Source organism: Acipenser ruthenus, chromosome 8 (genome assembly GCF_902713425.1).
Source record: "Acipenser ruthenus chromosome 8, fAciRut3.2 maternal haplotype, whole genome shotgun sequence".
NCBI lineage: Eukaryota > Metazoa > Chordata > Actinopteri > Acipenseriformes > Acipenseridae > Acipenser > Acipenser ruthenus.
Window position 1 is genome coordinate 61,169,919 of NC_081196.1, and position 23,443 is coordinate 61,193,361.

Consider the following 23,443-nt stretch of genomic DNA (forward strand, 5'->3'; position numbering starts at 1 on the left):
TCACACACACTTCTGTATTGTGTATGTATCAATTCACAGAAAAAAAAAAAAACAGTCCAGTGATATTTATGTTAAAAAAATAATGGATTTTTAAATTTCAGAAGAGGTTTCGTTTTAATGACCAGTAGATATTATATCTGTCTTTTCAAAACCTACATTTCTGTGATTGCACTGTGGTGAACCTACTGCAGTGATTAGTGTATCTATGGGGTAACTACTGTGCGTTGGTTCTAATATGGCCAAGTATTTTTACGGGGGTGCAGTGTACCAGGTTAGGTCTCAGGGAACTTTAAGCCTCTTTCACACTGGCACCCGGTTCACAATCCTGCGTAGTGTGAAACCACATACCTGGGTCGTACCCGTGTTGACCAGGGTCGCAGCGACCCACCTCAGGATGTGGGTCGACACGCTTTGACTCCGGCTGAGCGAGACAAAATGCATGACGGCCATTTGTAAGCCAATGAAATAACAAACAGCCTCGCCTGTGTGAAGATTTCACTTCCGCAAGGAACATTTCTGTTTATTCTGTTTAGCCATATTTTTGTTGATTGAGACACAACATAAGCCAGATTGCAGCAGGGATGAAGAGACATTTGCTCCAATGAACATTTGGGTTTAATCCAGAGAAGCTTGGATGGAAGCGTCCGTAACAAGCTGCTTCCATGGCATTGATACGTGTTGTGTACTTGCGTCTGCCATCCAGGTTAACCCTGCATTATCAAGAGCATGCCAGTGTGAAAGGGGCTTCAGATAGAAACCAGGTGAGTTTGCTGGCATTTTACTTTAATATTTTTCTAAAGATACAATTGGATACGATAGTAGAGCACCTGCCAAAGCAAGATACTTTGGGGTTATTGAAGTTTCAAGCTTGCAGACAGAAATAAATGACACAGACTTGTCAGTAGTACATGAAATGTTTACGCATTGAAAGGTGGCAGCCTTTGTGATAATGCTGCTCGTGCTAATTAGTAGTGAACTGATCACATTTTCTTTACAGTGTTCAGCACATTCTAACAGCGAATCCCTACTGTGACACGTTGGTTGGATTCTGACAACCGCAAGTATGGAAATGGCACCACAGAGAATTCTCCCCACACCATACTATCAATTTACATTGGCCCCAGCCTGTTAAAGACCTCTTCTTTGCCAATGTAATGTATTCTCTACACCCACTCTATACACACAATGGCTGAGGCTGCTGAATAAGTGCTACCTCTGTAAAGTATTGTGATTTCTGGAATGAAAGGTCGGACTGTCCTGTGTGCATTCTGTGACAGTTTATCAGAGCTTTCACAATGAAGGTTGCTCTGGTACGGCAAGGTTAGGCATGATCACTGTGGATGACCAGGAAGGCAACTGCTAATTAACCAAAAGGTATAACTAATATTTCAAAATACCTCAGAATGAAGTAAAGAAAAAGACTGGGCAGCAGTGTGGAGTAGTGGTTAGGGATCTGGACTCTTGACCGGAGGGTCGTGGGTTCAATCCTAGGTGGGAGACAATGCTGCTGTACCCTTGAGCAAGGTACTTTACCTAGATTGCTCCAGTAAAAACCCAACTGTATAAATGGGTAATTGTATGTAAAAATAATGTGACATCTTGTAACAATTGTAAGTCACCCTGGATAAGAGTGTCTGCTAAATAAATAAATAATAATAATAAATAATAACTTGCAACATTTGTTTATTGTACCATCTTAGTCACAAGTAAGTAGATTGTTCTTTTTATTCAATGTATTTCTTTCAAATGGTATCAGAGAATTAACAGCTACTGTATATCATACTTTTTCTTCAGTTAAATAAAATACAATAGCACTCAATACATGACATTTCTCTTCAGCTAACCTAAGTAAAATAGCACTCAGTAAGTTACATTTGTTAGTCTGAAACTTGAAAGCTTACAGTATATCAAAAACGGATCTGTTAAATGTGGTATTGTAGGCCAGGGTGCAGCTGGTAATTTACAGTAATATATACACTCTTGATGTATGTTTAATCTTTTTTCTTTTAGACATGGCATTTGGCTGAAGGAAATGCAAACGGGCAGTACATCTCGAAAAAGAAAAGCTCAGATTACATTACTAAAAGTAATTACTTGTAATTGTCTTTCAATACAATTTCATATCACTAGCAAGCAGATGTGATTAGATAGGATGATTAATCAATAGAAAATGTCAAGATTAAAACCCCTAATTTAAACATATTAGTCTAAGTCATGGCAAATCCTTGCTTTTCAATGATTGATTACTATAATTTAGAGTTAACATTAGAAAGAGATTTAGAAGGTTAATATCGAGAATAATTCATTATGCAGTGGTACAGATTCAGGTCCCCAATTAAAATAAATAAATCATATATATATATATATATATATATATATATATATATATATATATATATATATATATATTTTTTTTTTTTTTTACAGGAAGACATTGTGCAGTAGGAAATAATAATAATAATAATAATAATAATAATAATAATAATAATAATAATAATAATAGAAAGCATTTGGTTGAATAGCCAGCCGAGGCATTTAAAGGCAAGCTATTATTTCTGATCGATAACATTACAGTTTAATTTGTGTCACTAGTACAAACGTGAACAACACAGCAGTGATGGTTTTCTTGTAATGGAGTTTGAATGCAGATCTTAATCACTCTTTTGGATAAATTGTTCTCCTATCTTTGCTCCTTGCCACAGAACAGGGATGCCTGAGGTTTTTTGCACTGGTGAGACTGCACTTATTCTGATCCAATTCTGCTCAAAACCATCAGCAACTTGGAACCGGATGAGCTTAGAGGGGCAGAATGGTCTCCTGTCCTTTGTAAATCTTCTTCTGTCCATATAAAATCCCCAAATACTCTAGTTAGCATGTGCTATTTAACTCCATGATATTGCAGAACTGCTTTTGATTTGTATCATACCTTAATAAGAAGATCTTTAGGAATAGCACAATTCCAGTTTTACCCAAAAGCTTTAATGGACAGAAAAAAAAAAGTATTGGATCGATTCTCCCAAACTCAAGCTACATGTTTGTCTTCTCCAGTTTCAGATCGTTTTCATTTTGTTTTCTAGAACATTTTTCTCTGTATATTTTGAACATCTTCTTAGATGTAAATGCAGTTTAGTTAAATTAGAAGCACCAGAGATTAAAAAAAAAAACTAATAAAAGATTCTCTGTAATCCATCATATCTGTCACCACAAAGAAGTCATATTAGTGCCATGGTCTCTTAGCTGCACAAGTGCTTGACAAACAAATGAGTGTCAGAGTTGCTTATCAGCGAGAGTCGTATTAGAATTGGACTCCGAGGGGACCCGCTCCAGCCACTGCATGCACATACACAACTTAAGGCTATTTAGCGTGGCCTTCAGTTGATAGGAAATGTCAAAATTCCTTTGACAAGTGGCAGCATTGTGTCATTTCCTTCAATTGGTATTGCGCTTGTGGTAATAGGGAATCGTTCAAATGTCAGAGAACGCAATTACCCTCAAGTTGGCTAAAGAAGGCAAATATGTCTTCCATCTGCCAAAGGAATGCAAGTGGAGTTGTGCAGGTGAAATGGAGCTCCGGAGTGGAGGCTGAGGGATAAAAAGGGCTTCTTAATGGAAACTGGCAGTGCAGAGAAACAATTAATTCTGATTGAATAGAAAAAGGAAATAGCACTTTCACATGCACTCTTATTTGTTTCTGTTCCACTTCTATACTGGATTATTTCTACACATATGCCTTTGAAGCCTGTGAGGGGTGGAGTGTGTTTACACAGCATGCTGCCCTTCACCTCTGATACAATGAATTGAGTTATAGTGTCTCAACCAAGACTTGACGTTATCCACATAGCACCTAGAAACGACAATAATAATAATAATAATAATAATAATAATAATAATAATAATAATAATAATAATAATAATAATAATAATAATAATAATTAGGCTGGTGTGTTTAGTTTCAATCAATACATTATAAAAATGACACCAAGTCACCACATTTAGATCACTTGACTTGACCACATCATCATGTATTTCTGTAATATATGCTATGATTAAATAGACAATGATTTCCTGCTAAATAATATGGTACTCCAGTACATTGCCACACACAGCTTGTTATCAGTGACAGTTATTAACGATGCATCCTGATCTTAACTAGGTGGAATGCACTCACAAATTACCCATCATTATTTATTAAAGAATTATGAATGCTTCAGATTCATTTATAAAGACATTCTCACTGGAGAGCTGCAGGTATAGAATCTGTCAGGAGCATCAGTGTACCTCTTCGATTCTCCTAACCCTGCACAGTTCAGCACTGCCAAGAGGCATCAAACACCACATTATAACTAAAAGGTCTGAAAACAGAATCTCAGAAGCAAATGACACTATAACAAAAACAGGAATCTTTTATAGCAGTAAGACCGTTCTACTTTACGGATGTGGATTATTTATTGCTTCTCATGAAATTTCATGAAACCTATGTGCTTTGTGGAAATATTAGATTCCACCGGAAAAACGGCACAGTGCTTCAGTGTAATGATTACTTGAAACAGGAATATATGCTGTAAGCTTATATTGCATGGAAACTGCACTTTGGCCACTTGATAAGGAGGTACAAACATATGGAGGATTATTCAGTTGATTTCTTCAGGGCTTTGAAGTGTGTGACTCACTTCATAGCCATACTGAGGACATGAAACATACAGCTGGCTGCCAATTCAATAGGTGATGACCTGCTCAATGACACTTCTTCTGTCCCTTTAAAGAAACAAAGTATGGGAGCAATCAGTTAAACCAAGGCTGCAGGTTAAATTATATTATTATTTATTTCTTAACAGACACTCTTATCCAGGGCAACTTACAATTGTTACAAGATATCACAGTATTTTTACATACAATTACCCATTTATATAGTTGGGTTTTTACTGGAGCAATCTAGGTAAAGTATCTTGTTCAAGGGTACAGCAGCAGTGTCCCCCCACCTAGGATTGAACCCACAACCCTCTGGTCAAGAGTCTAGAGCCCTAACCACTACTGCCCCTGATATAGAAGCCAAAAGACAGTTAGCATACAATGGTCATGTTTGTAAGTATGCATGCTTACCTATTGGTTGATTTCACACATTCAAAGTGCTTCTGATCCCTCAGATTAAATAAAAAAGAATAAACTGTCAATACAAAATAGATGCACATGGATCATGGTGCTATTGGGATTTCCCATCATCACTTAAGGAATCCCTCCAGTATATCTATTCCTTTCCATTACTGGAAGACATTTGCTTAGTCTTTGTATACCAGACTCTCCATTCCCACAGTATTTGATTTAGAAATAATATTGAGTAAAAGGATAAATTATATTGTATAATCGATCTCTAAAAGGGCTCCACTTCTCAAAGGAGAAAAGGTAATACAAAAAATTACAGGAAACAAAAGATAACATTCCTGTTCATGAAGATACTTCTACTGGAATTGGATTGCAAATAAATGAAGAAGCAGGATTCAGATGCAAGATTATTAAATATGTAGTTTCGCTGTCAAATATCACAATTTTAGAGCAAGAGTCTTCCGTATCAGCATTAAAGTTGCATGATTTGATTTTAAGGATAAACAGAATGATTCAAGCAACACATTACCTGACCAATTCTACTGCTTATTTTGTAGAAATAAAATATGCAAACACATTATTTATATTGCACCTTGTAATGTTTATCAAATAGTAACGAGATTATTTTTACGGGGGTGCAGTGTACCAGGTTAGGTCTCAGGGAACTTTAAGCCCCTTTCACACTGGCACCCGGTTCACAATCCTGCGTAGTGTGATTTTATAATATAAAACACATGCATAGTCCTTGGAGAAAAGCCTTTACAACTTAACCCCTAATAATTCACATAAGGAATTGAAGCTTTGTCTCAGTGGAAGAAGTTGTGCTTTCTGAAATAGAACGAGACCAAACCCTGCTTTGTAAAGAGCAGGTATGGGGACTGGAGTTTTCTACCAGCTCAATCAGTTGAATGCAATTGGTTTCTAACATGTCACAGGTGACACTTTGAGCCTTTCTTCATCCTTCAAGGCTGCAGTGACATCTTCTGAAGGCATCATCCCGTGGTTCTTGATAAATCATGCAATCTTCCTATCTTGCTGATCTATGGTAATTGATGACCTACCTTCTGCTCGGTCACTACATTGTTACATTGCTGCAATCTTTCCTGCCTCTTGGCAATGTGTCCTGAGGAGGTACATTTCCATGTGCTTGCAATTTCTGTCATGTTTTATTCTTCTCCCAATCAACAACGGCCTTCTCTTCTGTTTATGGTTTTTGTTTTTGATATGTTGTTACCATCTTCATGACCCGCATTTAACTGCTCCTAACTGCATTAATTATTCAATTAACACTTACACCTGGATTGCTTTAATACACGAATAAACTCTGTTATTTAACATTCGTCACATTTACAGTAAGCATTCATATATCTTACATTAAACATGTTTCTTCTCATTTACACATTTTACACAATAAATTGAATTTATTTCAAGTTATCAAGCAAAATGTGGTTTATTCAAAGCTACATCACAGTCATGAGACACCACAACTTACTGGCAGCTATTCCCAGCAGGAGCCCTGCAAGCCAACCAGACCTCCTCCCCATACTGTGAGTACTGATTCTGGGCACTCACTGCCAATGTGAACTTCCCCTCTACTGAAGAGGCCATTATCATTACTCAAAAATACACGAAAGTTTAAACATGCTTCTCTTCAGCCTCGGCTCTGGTGCAGATAGACTGAAAGCTGGACTGGCAGTATGAATCATAAATAATGGGTTTTATTCCACGTACCATGTCCACAAGTAAAAGGTTATCCTGGGTCTAGGGAAAAATGCTGGCTGCCACAAATTCACTGATTATCATCTGCTGCCATTATTTATTTATTTTTGCTTTTTGGTTTTACGTTTTCTAGTTTGTATTATCTGATGATCCTGTTTATCGCTCTTCGTAGGAGGTTCAACATGTTTCAAGTGTATTGTAAGCTGTTACAAAGGGAAGTTAAAGTTGTTGTCCCTGGGAAATGATTTTTAAAAAGTCCTCCAGTTTGTGTGCGGTCAGTACTTGAATGAGTGCCCTCCTCCCTGGTGCTCCTGGGAGCTGAAGGTAGTGTTGGGAGCTCTGGGAGGTGCTGTTAATGTAACCTATGGACAGGAAAGGTTCTATAAGAGGATGATGCTTCTCATATTGTGTAGTATTCATGTAGGGTGCAGTGCCATGATATCCACACCAGTGTCACACAAACACAGGCCACAGCATCTTTGCCTTGAGTTTGCTTTCTGACATTGTGTGATGTGAAAATCTGCTTGTATCTATCGGCAACTTCCACTATATTTTTCCAGTCTGATTCATCTTATGCAAAGAAATTCCATATGACCTGCATCACATCAATATCAGGTTCTATTACATATTATAGATAAGTTACTGAAAAAAAAAATACATGTCGCATGAACAAATAATATCCATAAATTATATATCTCAACTAAATTATAAGATACAGACTTCATATTGTCATTGACATGGACATTTCTTGGGTAAGCACTATTGTTCATTTCCAAATGAATAATTTAGAAGCTCCATAATTAGACACCCGAGTTTAGGTCTAGGATGTGAAATGAATGACTTCACTCTGTTCTGTATGATATGCAGCAGCTCACTGCAGCCCAGCCTTGCTGCCACCTGCTGTCTGCAGCACTGTCACTCCTTGAAGGCCAGCATGGGAATGCTGATGAGGGTAAAGGTTAGCAGCCTACCAGCCTCCTCCGAGGGTGAGCCTCACAACCACGTCTAACTCGACAGCACCCCACTGCCTACCTGTCTCCACAAGGTTATCCCAGGTGTATCAATCCAGTTCAATAGCCACAGGATTACAGTCAGTCCAAAATATATACAGTCAGCCTAACAAAGTCATAGAAACACAGAAGAGATCTACCCATTGATGAGCGGTCAGACAATATCAGGAATTGATCCTGCCCCCAGACTGGTTACTGTTCTCATTGTAGGCTGTATTAAACAAGCTGTGTTATCTTCTCTCGTCATTGCACTCCTGTGTCTGACAGCAGTTACCTTTCCCACTGTATACTTATCTAAGTCCCGTATCTAGACTGTACATCTACAGTATATAGAGCTATCTATGGGATGATACACTGTGCATACACAAACACACTCTTGTGTAACGAGTAGCTAGTTCAGGGTGTCAGGTGTGTAATGCTGTCACACGAGGTGTGATAACAGACATACTCCACCTTTCACCTTGCACAGATTGAAGCACATGCTTTTAGTATTAAAAGTGAAATCACAATAAAGCCCACAAGAGCATTGTAAAACATTGTAAAGGATGGTAAATATAGGGTGTATGTATGGTAAAAGCGTAGTAAACTCAAAAATGACCATGTATCGTATACTTAATAAGGAAAGAAAGAATCAGGAAGGAGCTAATTCAACATAATGGCTGTTTGTGGTATTTCAGTTGTTTTATTCTTACTGTTCTGTATACTTACAGTCAGCAGTCATTGTATGGTTCTGTATACTTACAGTCAGCAGTCATTGTATGGTTCTGTATACTTACAGTCAACAGTCATTGTAAGGTTCTGTATACTTACAGTCAGTAGTCATTGTATGGTTCTGTATACTTACAGTCAACAGTCATTGTAAGGTTCTGTATACTTACAGTCAGCAGTCATTGTATGGTCTTCTCTATCGTGGCATGATGTGGTAGTTAAACAAAAATGAAAATGTGTTCTGATGCATTTCATGAGAAGTTATTTTGGGGACGATTATGAGGGCTTTGCTTAAGAAGTATGTTCCCTGACTTGCAACTGTGTTTCTGTGTAGAAATAATAATAATAATAATAATAATAATAATAATAATAATAATAATAATAATAATGACACTAGCCTATCGCACTATGGTATAAAACTAGATACAGTTCAATGAGTCAGTTGGTTGCCTCATCCTAACATGTTTAAAATACCCAATAACCGTGTTTCTTCCTCTGCTTATCATCTGTGACATGTATTGCAGGTTACTGCTGGGTTATATAATTATCAGAATATAATAATATCCTTTTTAAAACCTGCAGATTGCATGCAGCACCCTGTCTGATATGAAAGGATTTGTATATTAAACAGATGTTACATTACCCGTATTTTGGAAATTTGGATGGGAAGCAATCTCTGTAAATCAACATTTAAGTAAACGAAACTGAGAGGCAGCTTGGGGCTTGCGTGGAGCTTAACCCAAGTGATTCCGCATAAAACGTTTGTCTCTAGAATCAAGTATATGAGCAAACACTGAACAAAGTATTTCCCAACTGCAGTATAACTGCCCGATTTATAAAACTGCCTAAAACAATTACAATTGACCTTTGGGGATTAAAGTAGTCAATAAACTTATATCACTGGAGGTGACTTTCATATAGTAAGCTTTGCATGTAATCAGTCATTTCCCATAAACAGAGATATAAAATTAGCTAGAGATGAAAGACATCATTAAGATTCTGGAATGGCTGTGAAGAATTTTGTCAGGTAAAGCCTGCAGTACTTTTGAAGCAGAGTATATGCTTATCATGTCAATCTGTGATGTGTTAATTATGAATAAAAAAATAAAACATAAAGCTCTTTCGTTTTGAGCAGCTAAAGGGATGTGATTGCTTGATAATCATAAAGCTTTTGAATTACCATTTTAAAAGGGAGTGCGGCTCAGTTAATTCTGAACGTCAGGCGTGCTTGTAATGACATTTTCATATTATGGAATTTAAAAACCTGTCTTCACATTCCTCTTCTGTATTGTAAGCAGATGTACCGATATTGCAGAAATGAAGCAAAGCAGTGGCTCTAGCAGGGAACTCACTTTAACCTTAGATCAAATCACGCAAACACCAAGCATATTTTAGGTGCTTCCAATACCAGATCAAATAGTTAGTATCTTATTCATCCTCGATGAATAAGGCAATTACGGTTTTGTGTTTACCTTCCAAATCGGCACACCTCTTGCCTGTGGTGGCAGTAACTGGTCTGCAGTGGCAGTGGATTTAGTGGCATAGATCTTATTCAGCTCCTTAACTTTGCTGCAAATCCAAAGGATTCTGGCAAGGTCATATCATCTTTCCCCCACTAAGTTCTCCACTGAAGGGAGAGACTGTCCTCATTGTTGACAACAATTTTCCTGTTGAGCTTTGCATTTTCTGGCTATTGTCATCAATATCAATCTCGGGCACTCCACGATCATATTACTATTATTTTGTAGCTGTTTTTTGGCAAGATTCCCCTCTCTTTTTTTCTTTGGCAGATATAAAATATTAATTTAAAGATTTTTTCAATCACTTTTCCTGAGATACCACAAATAGAAAATACTATGACAGAGTCTGGAGCAATCGATAAAAGACTGTGGATGCTCATATTAATGGAAAGGCATTATGAGGCAAATGCGCGCCATGATCTTCCCATCTAATATCCGGTCCTTTGGTACAAAGGGCTGCTTCTAATGAGGGATAATAAGAAATAAATAATAATAATAATAGAATTCTTGGCTTCTTTAACAGCAATCTAGAACAGTTTCATGAATATCACTTCTGATCAGAGTTGGATTCAACCCAGTGTCTAGAAGTGAAAGGCACACGTTTATCACACTCTTTTGTATCATTAAATTCTAGTACAGTAAAAAAATAAATAAATAAATAAATAAATAAATAAATAAATAATAAATCTAATGATTCCGAAGGGAACGTCGCATTGGCTCTGGTGCTGCATGGCTGGCCTTTGTCCTCCAGAGGCAGGTAGCTCGCTAACATCAGCTCTCGAGTTCCTGGGTGTAAAAGTGGAAGCTGGCTCTGTCGTGTGATCTGAGGACGCACACTGAATTTTCAAATCTCCTGAGCTGTGTGGGGAATTGCTGCAGTGAGGAGAACAAATAATTGGACTTTCCAAATTGGGGAGAAAATCGGGGGTAAAATAATTGGGCACACTAAATTAAAAAAAAAAATTAAATAAAAAAGTATTGTCATTTAGCACAAGAAAAAAGAACCTTGAGATTTCTTTTTTTTTCTTTTTGGCAGTTTTATGTTGAGCGTAGCACTTTCTAAAAAAAGACTGCTTCATTATATCTGTTTAGATTTCTACCTAGTATTAAAAACATCCACAGACATCAATCTCTGGGGGAAAAAAGGGTTTAGGATTCACCTGCAGTAACGAGAAGCAACAGGGGATAATTTATAGCAGTGTTCATAGATAAACAGTTGACCTTCCTCATCTGTGATATATAGATGCTCCACTTTGAAGACAGCTTCAGTAAATTACCATCTATTAGGTCTGAGTGGAGACTTTCAGTCTTGCAAGCAGTTAGTTGATACCCATTACCTGTGTCTAAATCTAAATTCTCATTTAATAATGGGCTATTTCTGTGTCCATTAACCACATGTATAAAAGGAAGAAAGGTTGGTGTTTGTTAAGTGGTTTTTAAGGTCATTGAACCAAACATACAGTAAAATTTCAGGTCAAAAGGTTTATAATGATGCATGTTTTCCTTATAGAATAGCTAAAGAAAAGAGTGGAAGGAGTGTGAACATGAAACAAAGCACTAGGGACAACGGCATTACCACAGAAGTGAATCCAAATAAGAGGCCATAACTGAATCGTATTTTAAACAATTGTTTTAAACTGAATGACAGTAATAAACAGGTGTCATCTGAAACATGTCTTGTTAGGAACGAACCATCCATGCATTCATTCCCACATACTGTGTCTTTCATAGCGCTATTCATTGTATTAGCTGTATAGCAGTGCTGTTTAGCCACAAGAATGTCAGTCACATTCGATTAACTATATATAACTTTAGAATGATTTTAAAAAAGAGAGAGAGAGATTAAAATAAAAACAATATGAGCAGAACAACAGCAAAGTGTCTATGCAGGCAGTTTATTTTATTGTCTTATGGGTTAATTTAATGGATATCAAAAATGTCTGTTAACGGCTGCTAAATTGAGACACCATTAGTGGGAGAGGAAAGATTAAAATCAGCCCTGAATTAATTGCGAGGTACTTATACATTAAGCTTGGATGAAAACATACAGGAAGCAATATTCAGTGCAATGGTTGTTTTAGAAGTGCCATATAAGACGTTATCCAAATGTTACAGTCTGCTTTTTGGGTAGACAGTAAAGATGTAGAATAAAATCCAATACAGATCAGAAATCCTGGCCGGTTTATACTCCTGACCTGTAACAATACTGTATGGTCAACAGGCCCTTTGTTTTGGTGCTATGTTGGTATCTAAGTAAGTAGCTAATTCTAATACTACAGATTTAACAGATGAATAGTATCCAGGATGTTACCGGAAAGTTCTTCTCTGTAATTAAGGTGCCAGTCAGGCCTCCGTGAGCACTATGGAATAGCAGATAAGCCCAGACTGGAAATGGGAGAAGCTGAGCAGGTCATCTCTGAGTGAACGGGGTTAATCTGTTCCCAGGATGAAGCTCCGGCACATCAGCTCTTCAGATTAATGCTCTCATAATTTCCGTCTCTCCATTTATGATTGATTTAAGGCGCCCCTCAAAGGTTTGCTAAAGACAGCTCGGAGTATGCTGAAGGAAATTGAAATGCATGACTCTAAATATGGATATTGAGGGTCATTGGTCTTCTCTGGTGACAAATTAGCTCTGGCTAAAGCTGTATAACAAGATGTTTAAAACCTAACCAGTACAGGCCCCTCTGTACCACGGTGTGAAAAACTGAAAGCACCTTGAACATGACAGTGAAACACTTTGCAGGAATCAGTACTGTAGATGGGGGGTGCGCACCCGAAGACTTGTGACCGGCATACACCTCCATCAAGGGTCAGTTTGCAGCCAGTTCATATGAATGCAACCAACGGGGATGTCTGATTAGGCAGTGCATGCTAATGATGCTTTGGAGTAAATGGCTTTGACAATCTAGCCTGGGATATTTTATTTTTATCTTACACGGTCAGTGGCTTGGTGGTCAGTGAAGTTTTACTTGAATGAATTCATTTAAATGCATTTGTTTTTTTAGTACATTGTGCGCCACCCCCTGGGAGCTCCCGTCCACGGTCAGCAGTGGAATAGCCTGGACCTCCAGGCTACAGGGTGCATCCTGCACTCCATGCAGAGCACCTTTACTGGATGCGCCACTCGGGAGCACCCGACAGTAAAGCTTTTTGACACCACCATCAGTCTTGTACATTATTTCTTGAGCAATTCACAGCCTACGAACTGACTGACAATCTAGTCATATACCTTACAATGTCTGTATAGTGATTCCAATGAGCTCATCTAAATAATAATTGAGTAATTAACATCTACTGGCTAATTCAAAGTTTAATTTTTAAACCTACATTGTAAAGAGCATCTAAAAGATGAGACCAGAATGGAGCCTAGTACTCTAACAATAAAGTTTCCACCTGAATAAACTCAATGAATATTAAACTGTTTAAATTATTTAGATACATCTTTTCATGTATCTTGCAGTAAAATCCTGTGTAATATCAGTATTTTTGTAAGTGTCCTAGTTTTCTTGTACTGTGAATTCTCTGAAATAAGTACAACAATAAACTTCTTGAAATTACAGGGATGTAAATTTCAACAATCTAAAGCGTTCTGTTTAATAAACTGCTAATCAGTACTTTGATTAATTCCCTAAATGGTGGACACTAAGTAGTGGCTTGATTGTTTAATTATTGGTGACTACATTGCTTATGTTGAGTGTAAAGTGACATTGTGTGGCTGTAGGAGGTACACATAATCAGACATGGTATGAAAAACCACAGACCCTACCTACCCATAAACACATATTCAGCACCAACTGTCTTTGATGCTTACTAAGCAAGTAGAAACAACATACTGAACTACAGTACGCTGTACTGGTTACGTTTTTGCTAATTGATAATAAACACCAGTTTATACAGATAATTACAAAACAGCTCTACAGTTGATACTAATCCTAGATAAAACAGGACAGAACACTAATCTTTAAACTTAACATGCGTCGCAAGGTAAACCAACGCACACACAAAAAAAAAAACATGCAAATGCTGTCTATTGTTAAAAACAGCAGTGCATTAATTTATATTATAATATAGACAGAACTGTTTCTGTTATTTTCCAGTCTCTATGTTTATCAATCTCAAAACGTTGTAATAATTGAATCTATATTGATTCCCTGCTGTTGGCTGATCACCGGCATAGTATTGCAACAGAACACTTGTGCCGTGTAGAAGAATAGTGGAGAAGTTGGACTATGTCAATTTGTATTAAGCGTTCAGTGTGCTATTCACAGCTTTGACCTTGGGTTGCATGTATTCAGCCTGGACTGTTATTGTTAGAAGGTTTCTAAGTGATGCTGCGTAGTTTCATTTGGTTTGTGTCCCTTTGGTTTTTGTCTTGCTGTTTTCTTTACTGTACAGCATCTCAGGTGTGCAATACATTCAGATGTTGAATTGGTTCTAACCATGAAGAGAAAAACAGGATGGCTCCTGTACTGACAAAAAAAGCTATTTCTTGTTACGATCTGCTTGGAAGGAAATAAAAATGTAATGGCAGAAGCATATGGGGGTGCACTAATGTTGTTCCTAGGCAGCTGTGGCTGTTAGTGCATGGCATGCTTTATACAGTACACTCCTGTGCAGAATTGTGTGCACAGCAGGTTGCTTTGGTACTCTTTTGCTATGTCAGATATGTTTGTGGTCCTTTTAAAATGTGACTGGAACATTACCTAATTCTCAGAGTTCACAGTTACAGAATCTGTTGCAGACTTACAAACACGAGATAAGACAGTCAGGATGTATTAAAAAAAAAACACCCAAGTAGTCAGACAAATGTATCACAAAGGAGAGATAAATGGTTCCAAATAGCAGAATGGTTCCAGATAAAGAGACCCTTTATGCATTTTCCACTAAATACTCACAACCAGGATACTCCAGTTTACTGTATATGCAGCATGGCATTGCTATTTTGGGTACTGCTTTTAACCAGACTGTACAGCTGCTGGGAATGGTATAAAGCTTAAGTGCTTTTCTAAGGTCACACAGTCTTTCTGTGGCTGAGCTTATTTTTTTAAACCATGGATCTCCTGGGTTTTAGTGCCATGGTCAAACTGTCAACTACAAATACTGGCTGCAAATATGACACACACATGAGACTATTCAACATTTCAATTACATTACAAAGGGGAGCACTTACGATTTACAGATATAATAAGGTATTTAAATAATAGACTAGAGAGCACAGGATATAACTTTGTAAGATCAAGGATATTGTCAGTACAGGTCTTCATTCAATACAGACAAGTAGTGGTAACACTTTACACTAAGTGTCTCCAGTTACTGTGTATTTACAGTATGTGTACTTACACATACTTACAATGTTATTATGCATAGTTATAGTATACTTAATGTGCAAATATCTTTGCACAATATATGTAAGTACACAATTGTATCAGAAAAGAGTTGGGGTTAGCGATAGAGTTAGGGTTAGGGTTACAGCATGCATAGAAATAATACACATTAAGTACAGTGTAACTATGCATAATAATATTGTAATTATGTGTAAGTACACATATATTTACCAAGTAACTACTATGTAAATACACGGTAATTAGAAACACAATGTAAAGTGGTACCCAAGTAGTAATGGTAAAGTTTTTTTTTTTTTTTTTTATTAAAACTGAAACAAATGTTATAGAAAGTGATGTTATAGAAAGATCACAGCAACCTTGGGTTTTGGGATGTCAGGAAGTTCAAACTAAAAGAAGAGTTGTAATTAACACCGCATGAAGGCTATGCCAGTGCTATACGGCTGACACCACAATAATTACAATCATTCGAAAACCTTACTGTGCTGTGACACATACCACACATACCACACATAGCTACGCCCTTGGTTGTGGAATCGAGGGCTCTGTTTTCCTGGTTACAGGGTGATACCTCTAGCACTTACACGATGACAGGAGCAGGCAACCCGGATTGCCAAGGATGCTGCTTTGTATCCAATGTGTTTAAGGAGGGCAGTTCTTCTGTCTCCGGTATGTGTTTCTGGTAACTGTGAGTAATGTCAATCCCTGGACTCTTTGGACCACTCTAGATAAACGTTTCACTAGCTGGCTAGTTAACTGCTGCCGGTACATATACGGTGTATTGAGAAGAAAGATCCCTGTGTGGCAGCACATCTCCCCTGTTATGTTAAATTCCAATGGCATGTTTAAAATAATTGTAGCCATCAACATATGTCTATAAATCGTACCTGCTTTGAACTCCCATTAGCTACATTAGTTTGAACTGTGCAGTGTTTAAAGAAAATAGCAACCACGTATAATTTGTTTAAGACTTGATATCTGGTATTACAGTTTCAATGACTTTTTTCAGGTCATCTGTTACACTTGAACTTGCTGCACAGTTCACCTTGAGGAATGTCTTTTGGGTCAAAGCATTTTACTGGCTGAAAGCATGTCAGTCAATAATGGAAGCAGATGATTTCTTTATAACAGAAATACATGTGGGTGGGGACAATGTCATTCCCTAGGTGAATTGACCAAGAAGGTGCATCACTAAATGAAAGCATGGCTTGCAAACAGACATTTCTTTAACAATGTGTAGGACCTTATATAATGTTCTAAAATAAAAATGCATGTTTACTATAACATGTGTTGCTTTCAAGCAGCACATTTGCGACCTTTATGACGCATGTAAGTGCATAACAGATAAGGTGTTTGAAATGATTTTGTGAGATGCAATCACTTTAATAGGAGGCATACTGTATCTTTCACTGTTGCCCACAAATTGAAATGTGTTGGGTATTTAGTTACTACGCGTGGAGCTTTAAATCCGGCTGCTGTCTTTCTGTTTAAATGCAGCAATTCTGCATAATCAGGGTATGAATATTCACCAGCACATTGCCAAGCTGAGCAAACAAGGGATATGCTGACAATCAGCTATGATTAATGAATGGATTGCACAGTGCTTTACTTATCTGGGAGAGTTAGAATGAGTGGATCTACAGACCTGTGCTGGCAAGTTTTACAGCAATGCAGAGTTGTCTTCTGATAGCAGGCCTCTGGGGCCTTGATAAAGCCCTTGTAGTGAAGTGTTTTCGTCCATCTCTGACAGTAAACATGCCACATTTGTATAGTCCAGATAAATAATTCTACACTGCAGGCTGCCAGCATCAGATTGTTTGGGGTGAAAGTTGCCCTTTATATATCAAGTGCGATTGCTTGCTGACACTGTCCACTGTTTAGAGACGGGAGTTATAGAACTGTCTGTAAAATAGCCTACATACGCACTCTTTGTTAACTGTAGCAGCAACCTACACCATCAATATAATACACCTCTACACTCTGTACTCAGCAAAGCAATGTTAATGTATGGAATCAGGACAGGAAAAACACTGCAAAATGTACTTTTACCATAGTAAACCTGCATTAAATCTAAAGCACCACTAGTGAGTAAACATATAAACAGATATTATAAAGTATTAGAGAGAGTGTAGAGCATATACAGGCTTAAAAGAAAGAGAAATGAACCCTGTCATGAAATTGTCTGGGTTTCTAAAGCAAGTAAGCCAGCAAAGCAGAAATGATTACCCTCGGTGCCAGCCCCTTCCACCTGTCATAACAATGTTACCTTCCAACCCTTGAGAGAATTGCAGAATTTAAAAGTGGCTTGACAGGAAATGCCCCAGACTGTGCTTCAGAAGAATTGTCCTTTCCTGTAATACATTCAGGATCAATTTAAGCAGATACCATACTGTTTTATAAGAGATTAAAACCCTGGAACCATCGCTTTTAAATAATGTTCTTGAGACCATTGTTGGCTGAACTCAAAGTCTGGGCTGGAACAAAATGGGTGTGAGTACAGTAGATCACTCAGATCGGCAGGATTAGTATTGCCCCTGGTCCCCTGTCCCCTGTCCCCCATCCCCCCATGACAAATGGAAGCAAGTAACATTTTGAGCACAATTATTATTATTATGATTTGGTTGAGTGGCCACACATGTTCCAGAACATCAAGTAATATCTCCCCTGGTTTGAGGGGGACATATTCTGCAACAAATCAGTCATTGGTAAAATGAATTGTGAATAGTGGAAGTGAGATTCTCCACTGGACCTTATGGATGAATCTGTATAGCACCCCGGAGCATGCAGTCATGCGGTCAAGACTACAAAGCCTGGCCAGTTTGCATATACAGTATCTTCATATTCAGAGTAGACCTTGCAGAAGGAGGATTTCCAAAGACAAAACCTTCATGCTTGTATCATTACCAGTGAGTAGCCTTTGAAGGAATCCTAATAACAGGTGTTATTTATTCGGTTATATATATATATCCTTCAGTCACTGTGTATATAACTGCATCTTATGTTTTCTATCTATGTATCTATTTTATAGTACATATTGTTTTTTTCTAAGTTTTGGCAGGGCAGTTTCTGTTTTAACATTTCTGAAAATGTAATTAAAAACCTGTGACCGAAGGGGACGTCAACAATCATATACAGGATATATTTATTGAGGGGATCAATAAATTGTACTTCAGTTGGTTGTTGTATAACCGTTGGATAAGTCTGACCTCAGGCTGTGATTTAGGGATCCAGTCTTTTATGTTATTATTGTTTTTTTTTTTTTTTTTGTTTTTTTTTGGGGGGGGGGGGGGGGTTGAATAATGAAATGGTAGCTCCTTACTCTTTAAACACGATATCAAACATAGGATGAGGAAGGAGTGCGCCTTACTTCATTATAGTCACTATTGCTAACATTTAGAAGCCAGTATCTGACCTTCATTTAATGCCTTTGTTGAACGATGGTCTCTTGAGGAGCACAGCATTGTACATGGACCCTATGGCTGGAAGCAAGTGGGTTCCTTATGGAACTGTCAAATATTCTGTACAAAACAGATGTGTATTTTTTCTGTTTCCTGGATAAGATGACAAGATAGAAACAGAAAATATCACTTTCTGATATGACATGTTCCAGCTTTATTCTAATCTGCATTGGCCCGCCCATCGCCGTGGTTGTTAGAAAAAAAACTAAATTATCTTTCAGTTCTTATTGCTTTTCAATAAATGTATGTTTTTATGTTTTGTCCAAAAAACAGCTATTCCCAATCCTCTCAACAGGAATTATTTGATTTAAAGAGTGGCTCTATTCTGCAGCATTTGTTCATGTGGTTCAGTTAGAAAATGCTGCAGAATTGTGCTTCTCTTAAAATCAGTCATCATCAAATACTCCAAACAGAGAAAGCAAGGATTGGGAAAAGTACCCATACTTCCATTAAAAGCCATTGTGGGTCAGTGCATTCTTCCTATTTTTTTTTTTTTTGGTATCTTGCTAAGCACTTTTTTTAAATATAACAAATTACTAAACTCCTAAACAAGGTCCCTGCAGTTTATAAAAAGAGCGGAAGCTGACTCTGTTGGAACAGGAGACACCCCGTATTCTGCTGTCTGGCCTTTCATGAAGTTTTTGTACTACATTTGGTCCATTAAAATGTAAACACTGTTTCTAAAGACACAGATAGGAGACAGCTGTATTCTTGTGTTTTACATAGAGGAGTATTGTACGAATCAGGATGGCTGAATAACGAGTTTGTTCTCATAAGCAATCCTCACGATTGAAACAAACACAGTATTCTTTTTATATCACAAGTACAATGCCTGGAAAAGAAAGTATATTTATCCCTAAATTAAACAGATGAATTTAGAGAATTACTTTCATTAGAGTATGCTCTACATCTGCTTTGCAATGCAGTGTCATTTGGAACAGTGTGATTCTCCTGCTCAGTCTTTGCTCTGGATTTGAAAGAATGCTAGCTAGATTCCAAGTAAACCCAATATGAAAATCTTCAACGCTAGGACTCTCAACACTTGTTGTATAACATGAAATGCTGCAGCCATAGCTCCTCCCTGAGATGTTAGTGTTGAGCCTTTAAAACATGGGATGGATTTCAAAGCCCTGGAACAGCAGGGAGTTAATGACATGTAGCTTGTTCTAACGTTCATTTTTAGGGAGCCTGTTGTGCACAATATGAATACCATTTCAGGATATAGGCTTTCCTAATTGTAGCTGTGTCCACAGTCTCTGTGAGCAATCCAGGGTTTGTTTATTAGGAGAAAACAAATGCAAGACACAAAATCCTTCAATGTTTCAAGGTGAACCCTTCAAAATGTTCTGCCTGTTTTACTGTGTTAAATCAATGTGTATTTTGACAGCTGTAGTGTAGTTTTCTAAATGTTCACAAGGGCAAGTGCCTTTGTCTAGGAACCATTTGAAATGATCAGCCAGGGACAGGCAAGGCTTCGAGATTACATTTATTTCAGTGACTTTCACAGAACAGGATGGACACAAAAGAGAATACAAAGACTGGAGAACCTTTCTACTTTAGATAATACATCATGTATTTCAATTTTAACATCTGAATAGAAGCATGTAATGATCCAAACACAATAAATAAGGCAAACACAAGTGTCCAGATTTGTTTAAGTGAATGTGTCAGGTTGCTGGTCTTCGTTCACACAATGGTAAATGATGCATGTATTTCAGAATTGGTTACAAACCAGCTCAGCAGGAGCACGGCCCAAAGGCTCTTATGTCAACGAGAAATATGTGAGTTTCAGAACAAAGTAACGGAATAATTGTTTGTTATTTACACATGGTTTCAGGCATACACATTCAGAATAGCAACATTCCTTTATATTGAACCACCCACGTGTATATCCCCAGATACTCTACATGTAAAAACACAAGCATATGCAGGGGTTGGACAAAACAAAACAAACACAAGCCCCTTAGATACATAACACACAAAGTTGTGTAAATGCTGCTCACCTGATTAAATTATTTGTTTTACGAATGCAATCCCTGACTGTATTTTAAATTATATAAAACATGAACCTACCAGTTGCAAGTCAGTTTTATTCAAACTGGGAAAGACAAGGTAAATTTCCACCCCCAACTTCCCTGACGGAACTCAAGGCAGTAGTCATTAAAGGATGCCGAAACAAGCAGACATCATTTATTATAAAATCCCTTAAATGAGTGGATTCTACCAGAGGTGGACATTCACTCCCATTGAAACTAGAGGTGTTGTTTAACCTTTTTTATGTTTTTGAAGAAATTAATAAAAAATACAAAATTAAATAATATTAATCTTGTTGTTCACAAGAATTACAAAGAAGCAATCATAAATAAATGGAGAGTACTGTACCAAAATTAACTGCAAAATAACAGAGTCCCGCAAGTTTGTTTTTAAATAATTAAAAAAAAAAAAAACATAACTAAGCTTAGCAGGCTGTGTGGTCCAGTGGTTAAAGAAACAGACTTATATCCAGGAGGTCTCCAGTTCAAATCCCAGCTCAGCCAGTGACTCATTGTCTGACCCTGAGCAAGTCACTTAACTTCCTTGTGCTCCGTCTTTTGGGTGAAAAGTTGTTGTAAGTGACTCTGCAGCTGATGCATAGTTCACACACCCTAGTCTCGTATCTTGTAAAGCGCTTTGTGATGGTGGTCCACTATGAAAGGCACTATATAAAAATAAAGATTATTATTGTAATTATGTGTAAGTACACATGCATTTACTAAGTAACTACTATGTAAATGCATGGTAATTAGAGACACGGTGTAAAATGTTACCCAGGTTACTATATATTAACTAACCATTAATAAAAACTGCATTTGTTGTAATATAATGTTAGTAATCTGTCAACAGTAAAAACAAATGCAAAATAAAAATTGCCCCTTGTGATAGTGGCCTACAGTGGTAAAAGGCATGGACAGCTAGTGAATTAGCCTGATGTGCCACCTTCCCCCAATGACTTTTTTTCTTTTAAACCTAAAAGAAAAGCCAGGTGATTGGGGTTAACAGTACTCAACACCCAATGCTTAGGGTTGGAGGGAATCATGCTTCATCAGAGCATATTCACTATTAACGAGTTTTAATAGGAGATGGATCTCAGCTGACTTCTTATTGACTGTAGAGTAGTCAATAAGTAGAGCTGTCAGGGAGGTTGCACTGTATGTTTGACTATCTCTTCTTTTCTTTTCCTTTAACAGCTTGCAGACCAGGATTCTACAAAGCATTTGCAGGAAACATCAAGTGTTCCAAATGCCCTCCTCACAGCTTCACCTACGATGCAGGCTCTCCCATCTGCAGTTGTGAAAAGGGGTACTTCAGGGCAGAGAAGGACCCACCTACCATGTCATGCACAAGTAAGGGATCATCTCAAAGTAATTCATATCTGTGCACAGAGACTCCAGACCAATATAGCCTCAATCCAGCATACCAGCATGACAAGAGTTAAGCATGTTCTGCTTTCAGTAGCAACCTGTATTGACAAGTATAGATTCACTAGGTGGGCAATGTCCGAGGTGAATGAGGTTGAGGTTTTAGGCCTGTTGGTCTTGCTCGGTCCCAATGGAGCCATCCTTGTGAGGGCTGGGAGGATGGGACACTGAGGTAGCAGTGTTTAAATAGGGAGACTGATTAAAGGGTTAAAACGGGGCATTACTCTGCCTTCTGAATTTCAGCAAGGTATTAAAGAGTCACTATCATGTCTAGCTATGTTATAACAGTGCCTGTCAGCTGTATATGCTGTGCTGTTTCCTTTGAAATAACATTTGAAATAACATTCAGTACTTTTTCGGTATTATGAACAGCACCTGAAGCATGGCTGCAGTGTTTACATTCCTGTAGCCGTCCCAGAATTAGCGGCTTCATTCTTTCTGGGTGGGTAGCAGCATGGCCCACCCTGGTAAATGTCAGTGGATGCACCAATTCTCACGCAAAAGTTCCCCTGATCTAAATGATGCCACTGCTTACTGATTTTTGGTCAGATACTGAGAGTGACATTGACTTAAAAGTTAATGCAATTCTTACAAACATTTGTGTTTGTATATTCTTGATTATTATATATATATATATATATATATATATATATATATATATATATATATATATATATATATATATATTAATCCAACAACAATGCATTTATTTGAAGATATTAAATGGATGTGGCAATACTTTACTTTCTTTCCTGATAAATTATTTTCAGTGTCAAACACTTATTCGTACAATACTGTGTTTTATGATTTTATGCAGCTCCATCCGGAAAACGAAGGGTTACATCTTGATGCATCTTGAGCTATGTCATAATTGAAAGGGTTACCAACAAATATGAAACTTTTCCTGGTTCAAGTTTCGAGAAGTAGAACCTTTTGAGGTTTGCACAACCCTAATGAAAACAGCCTCAGATAATAATATAAAAACAATCATACTGCTAACTATGTAATTCAAATGAGATATGAAGACATTAAGTTGTCACTAATGATTTAGGAAATAGCTCATATCCTCCTCCACAGACGAGGTGGAGACACATTACTTCTCATGAGTTGAGCACGTCAATATTG

The 23,443-nt window shown here is 37.5% G+C and overlaps 1 protein-coding gene across 3 annotated transcripts in view; it reads left to right on the forward strand.

Annotated features, from left to right (window-relative positions):
• LOC117407255 (ephrin type-A receptor 6) overlaps nucleotides 1-23,443 on the forward strand; it is a 206,473-nt gene that overhangs the window by 105,532 nt on the left and 77,498 nt on the right. For all 3 annotated transcript variants that reach the window (XM_034012042.3, XM_034922865.2, XM_034012043.3), the window contains one exon: nucleotides 22,088-22,243. In XM_034012042.3, the coding sequence (XP_033867933.3) occupies nucleotides 22,088-22,243 (156 nt within the window). The remainder of the gene's footprint in view (nucleotides 1-22,087; nucleotides 22,244-23,443) is intronic.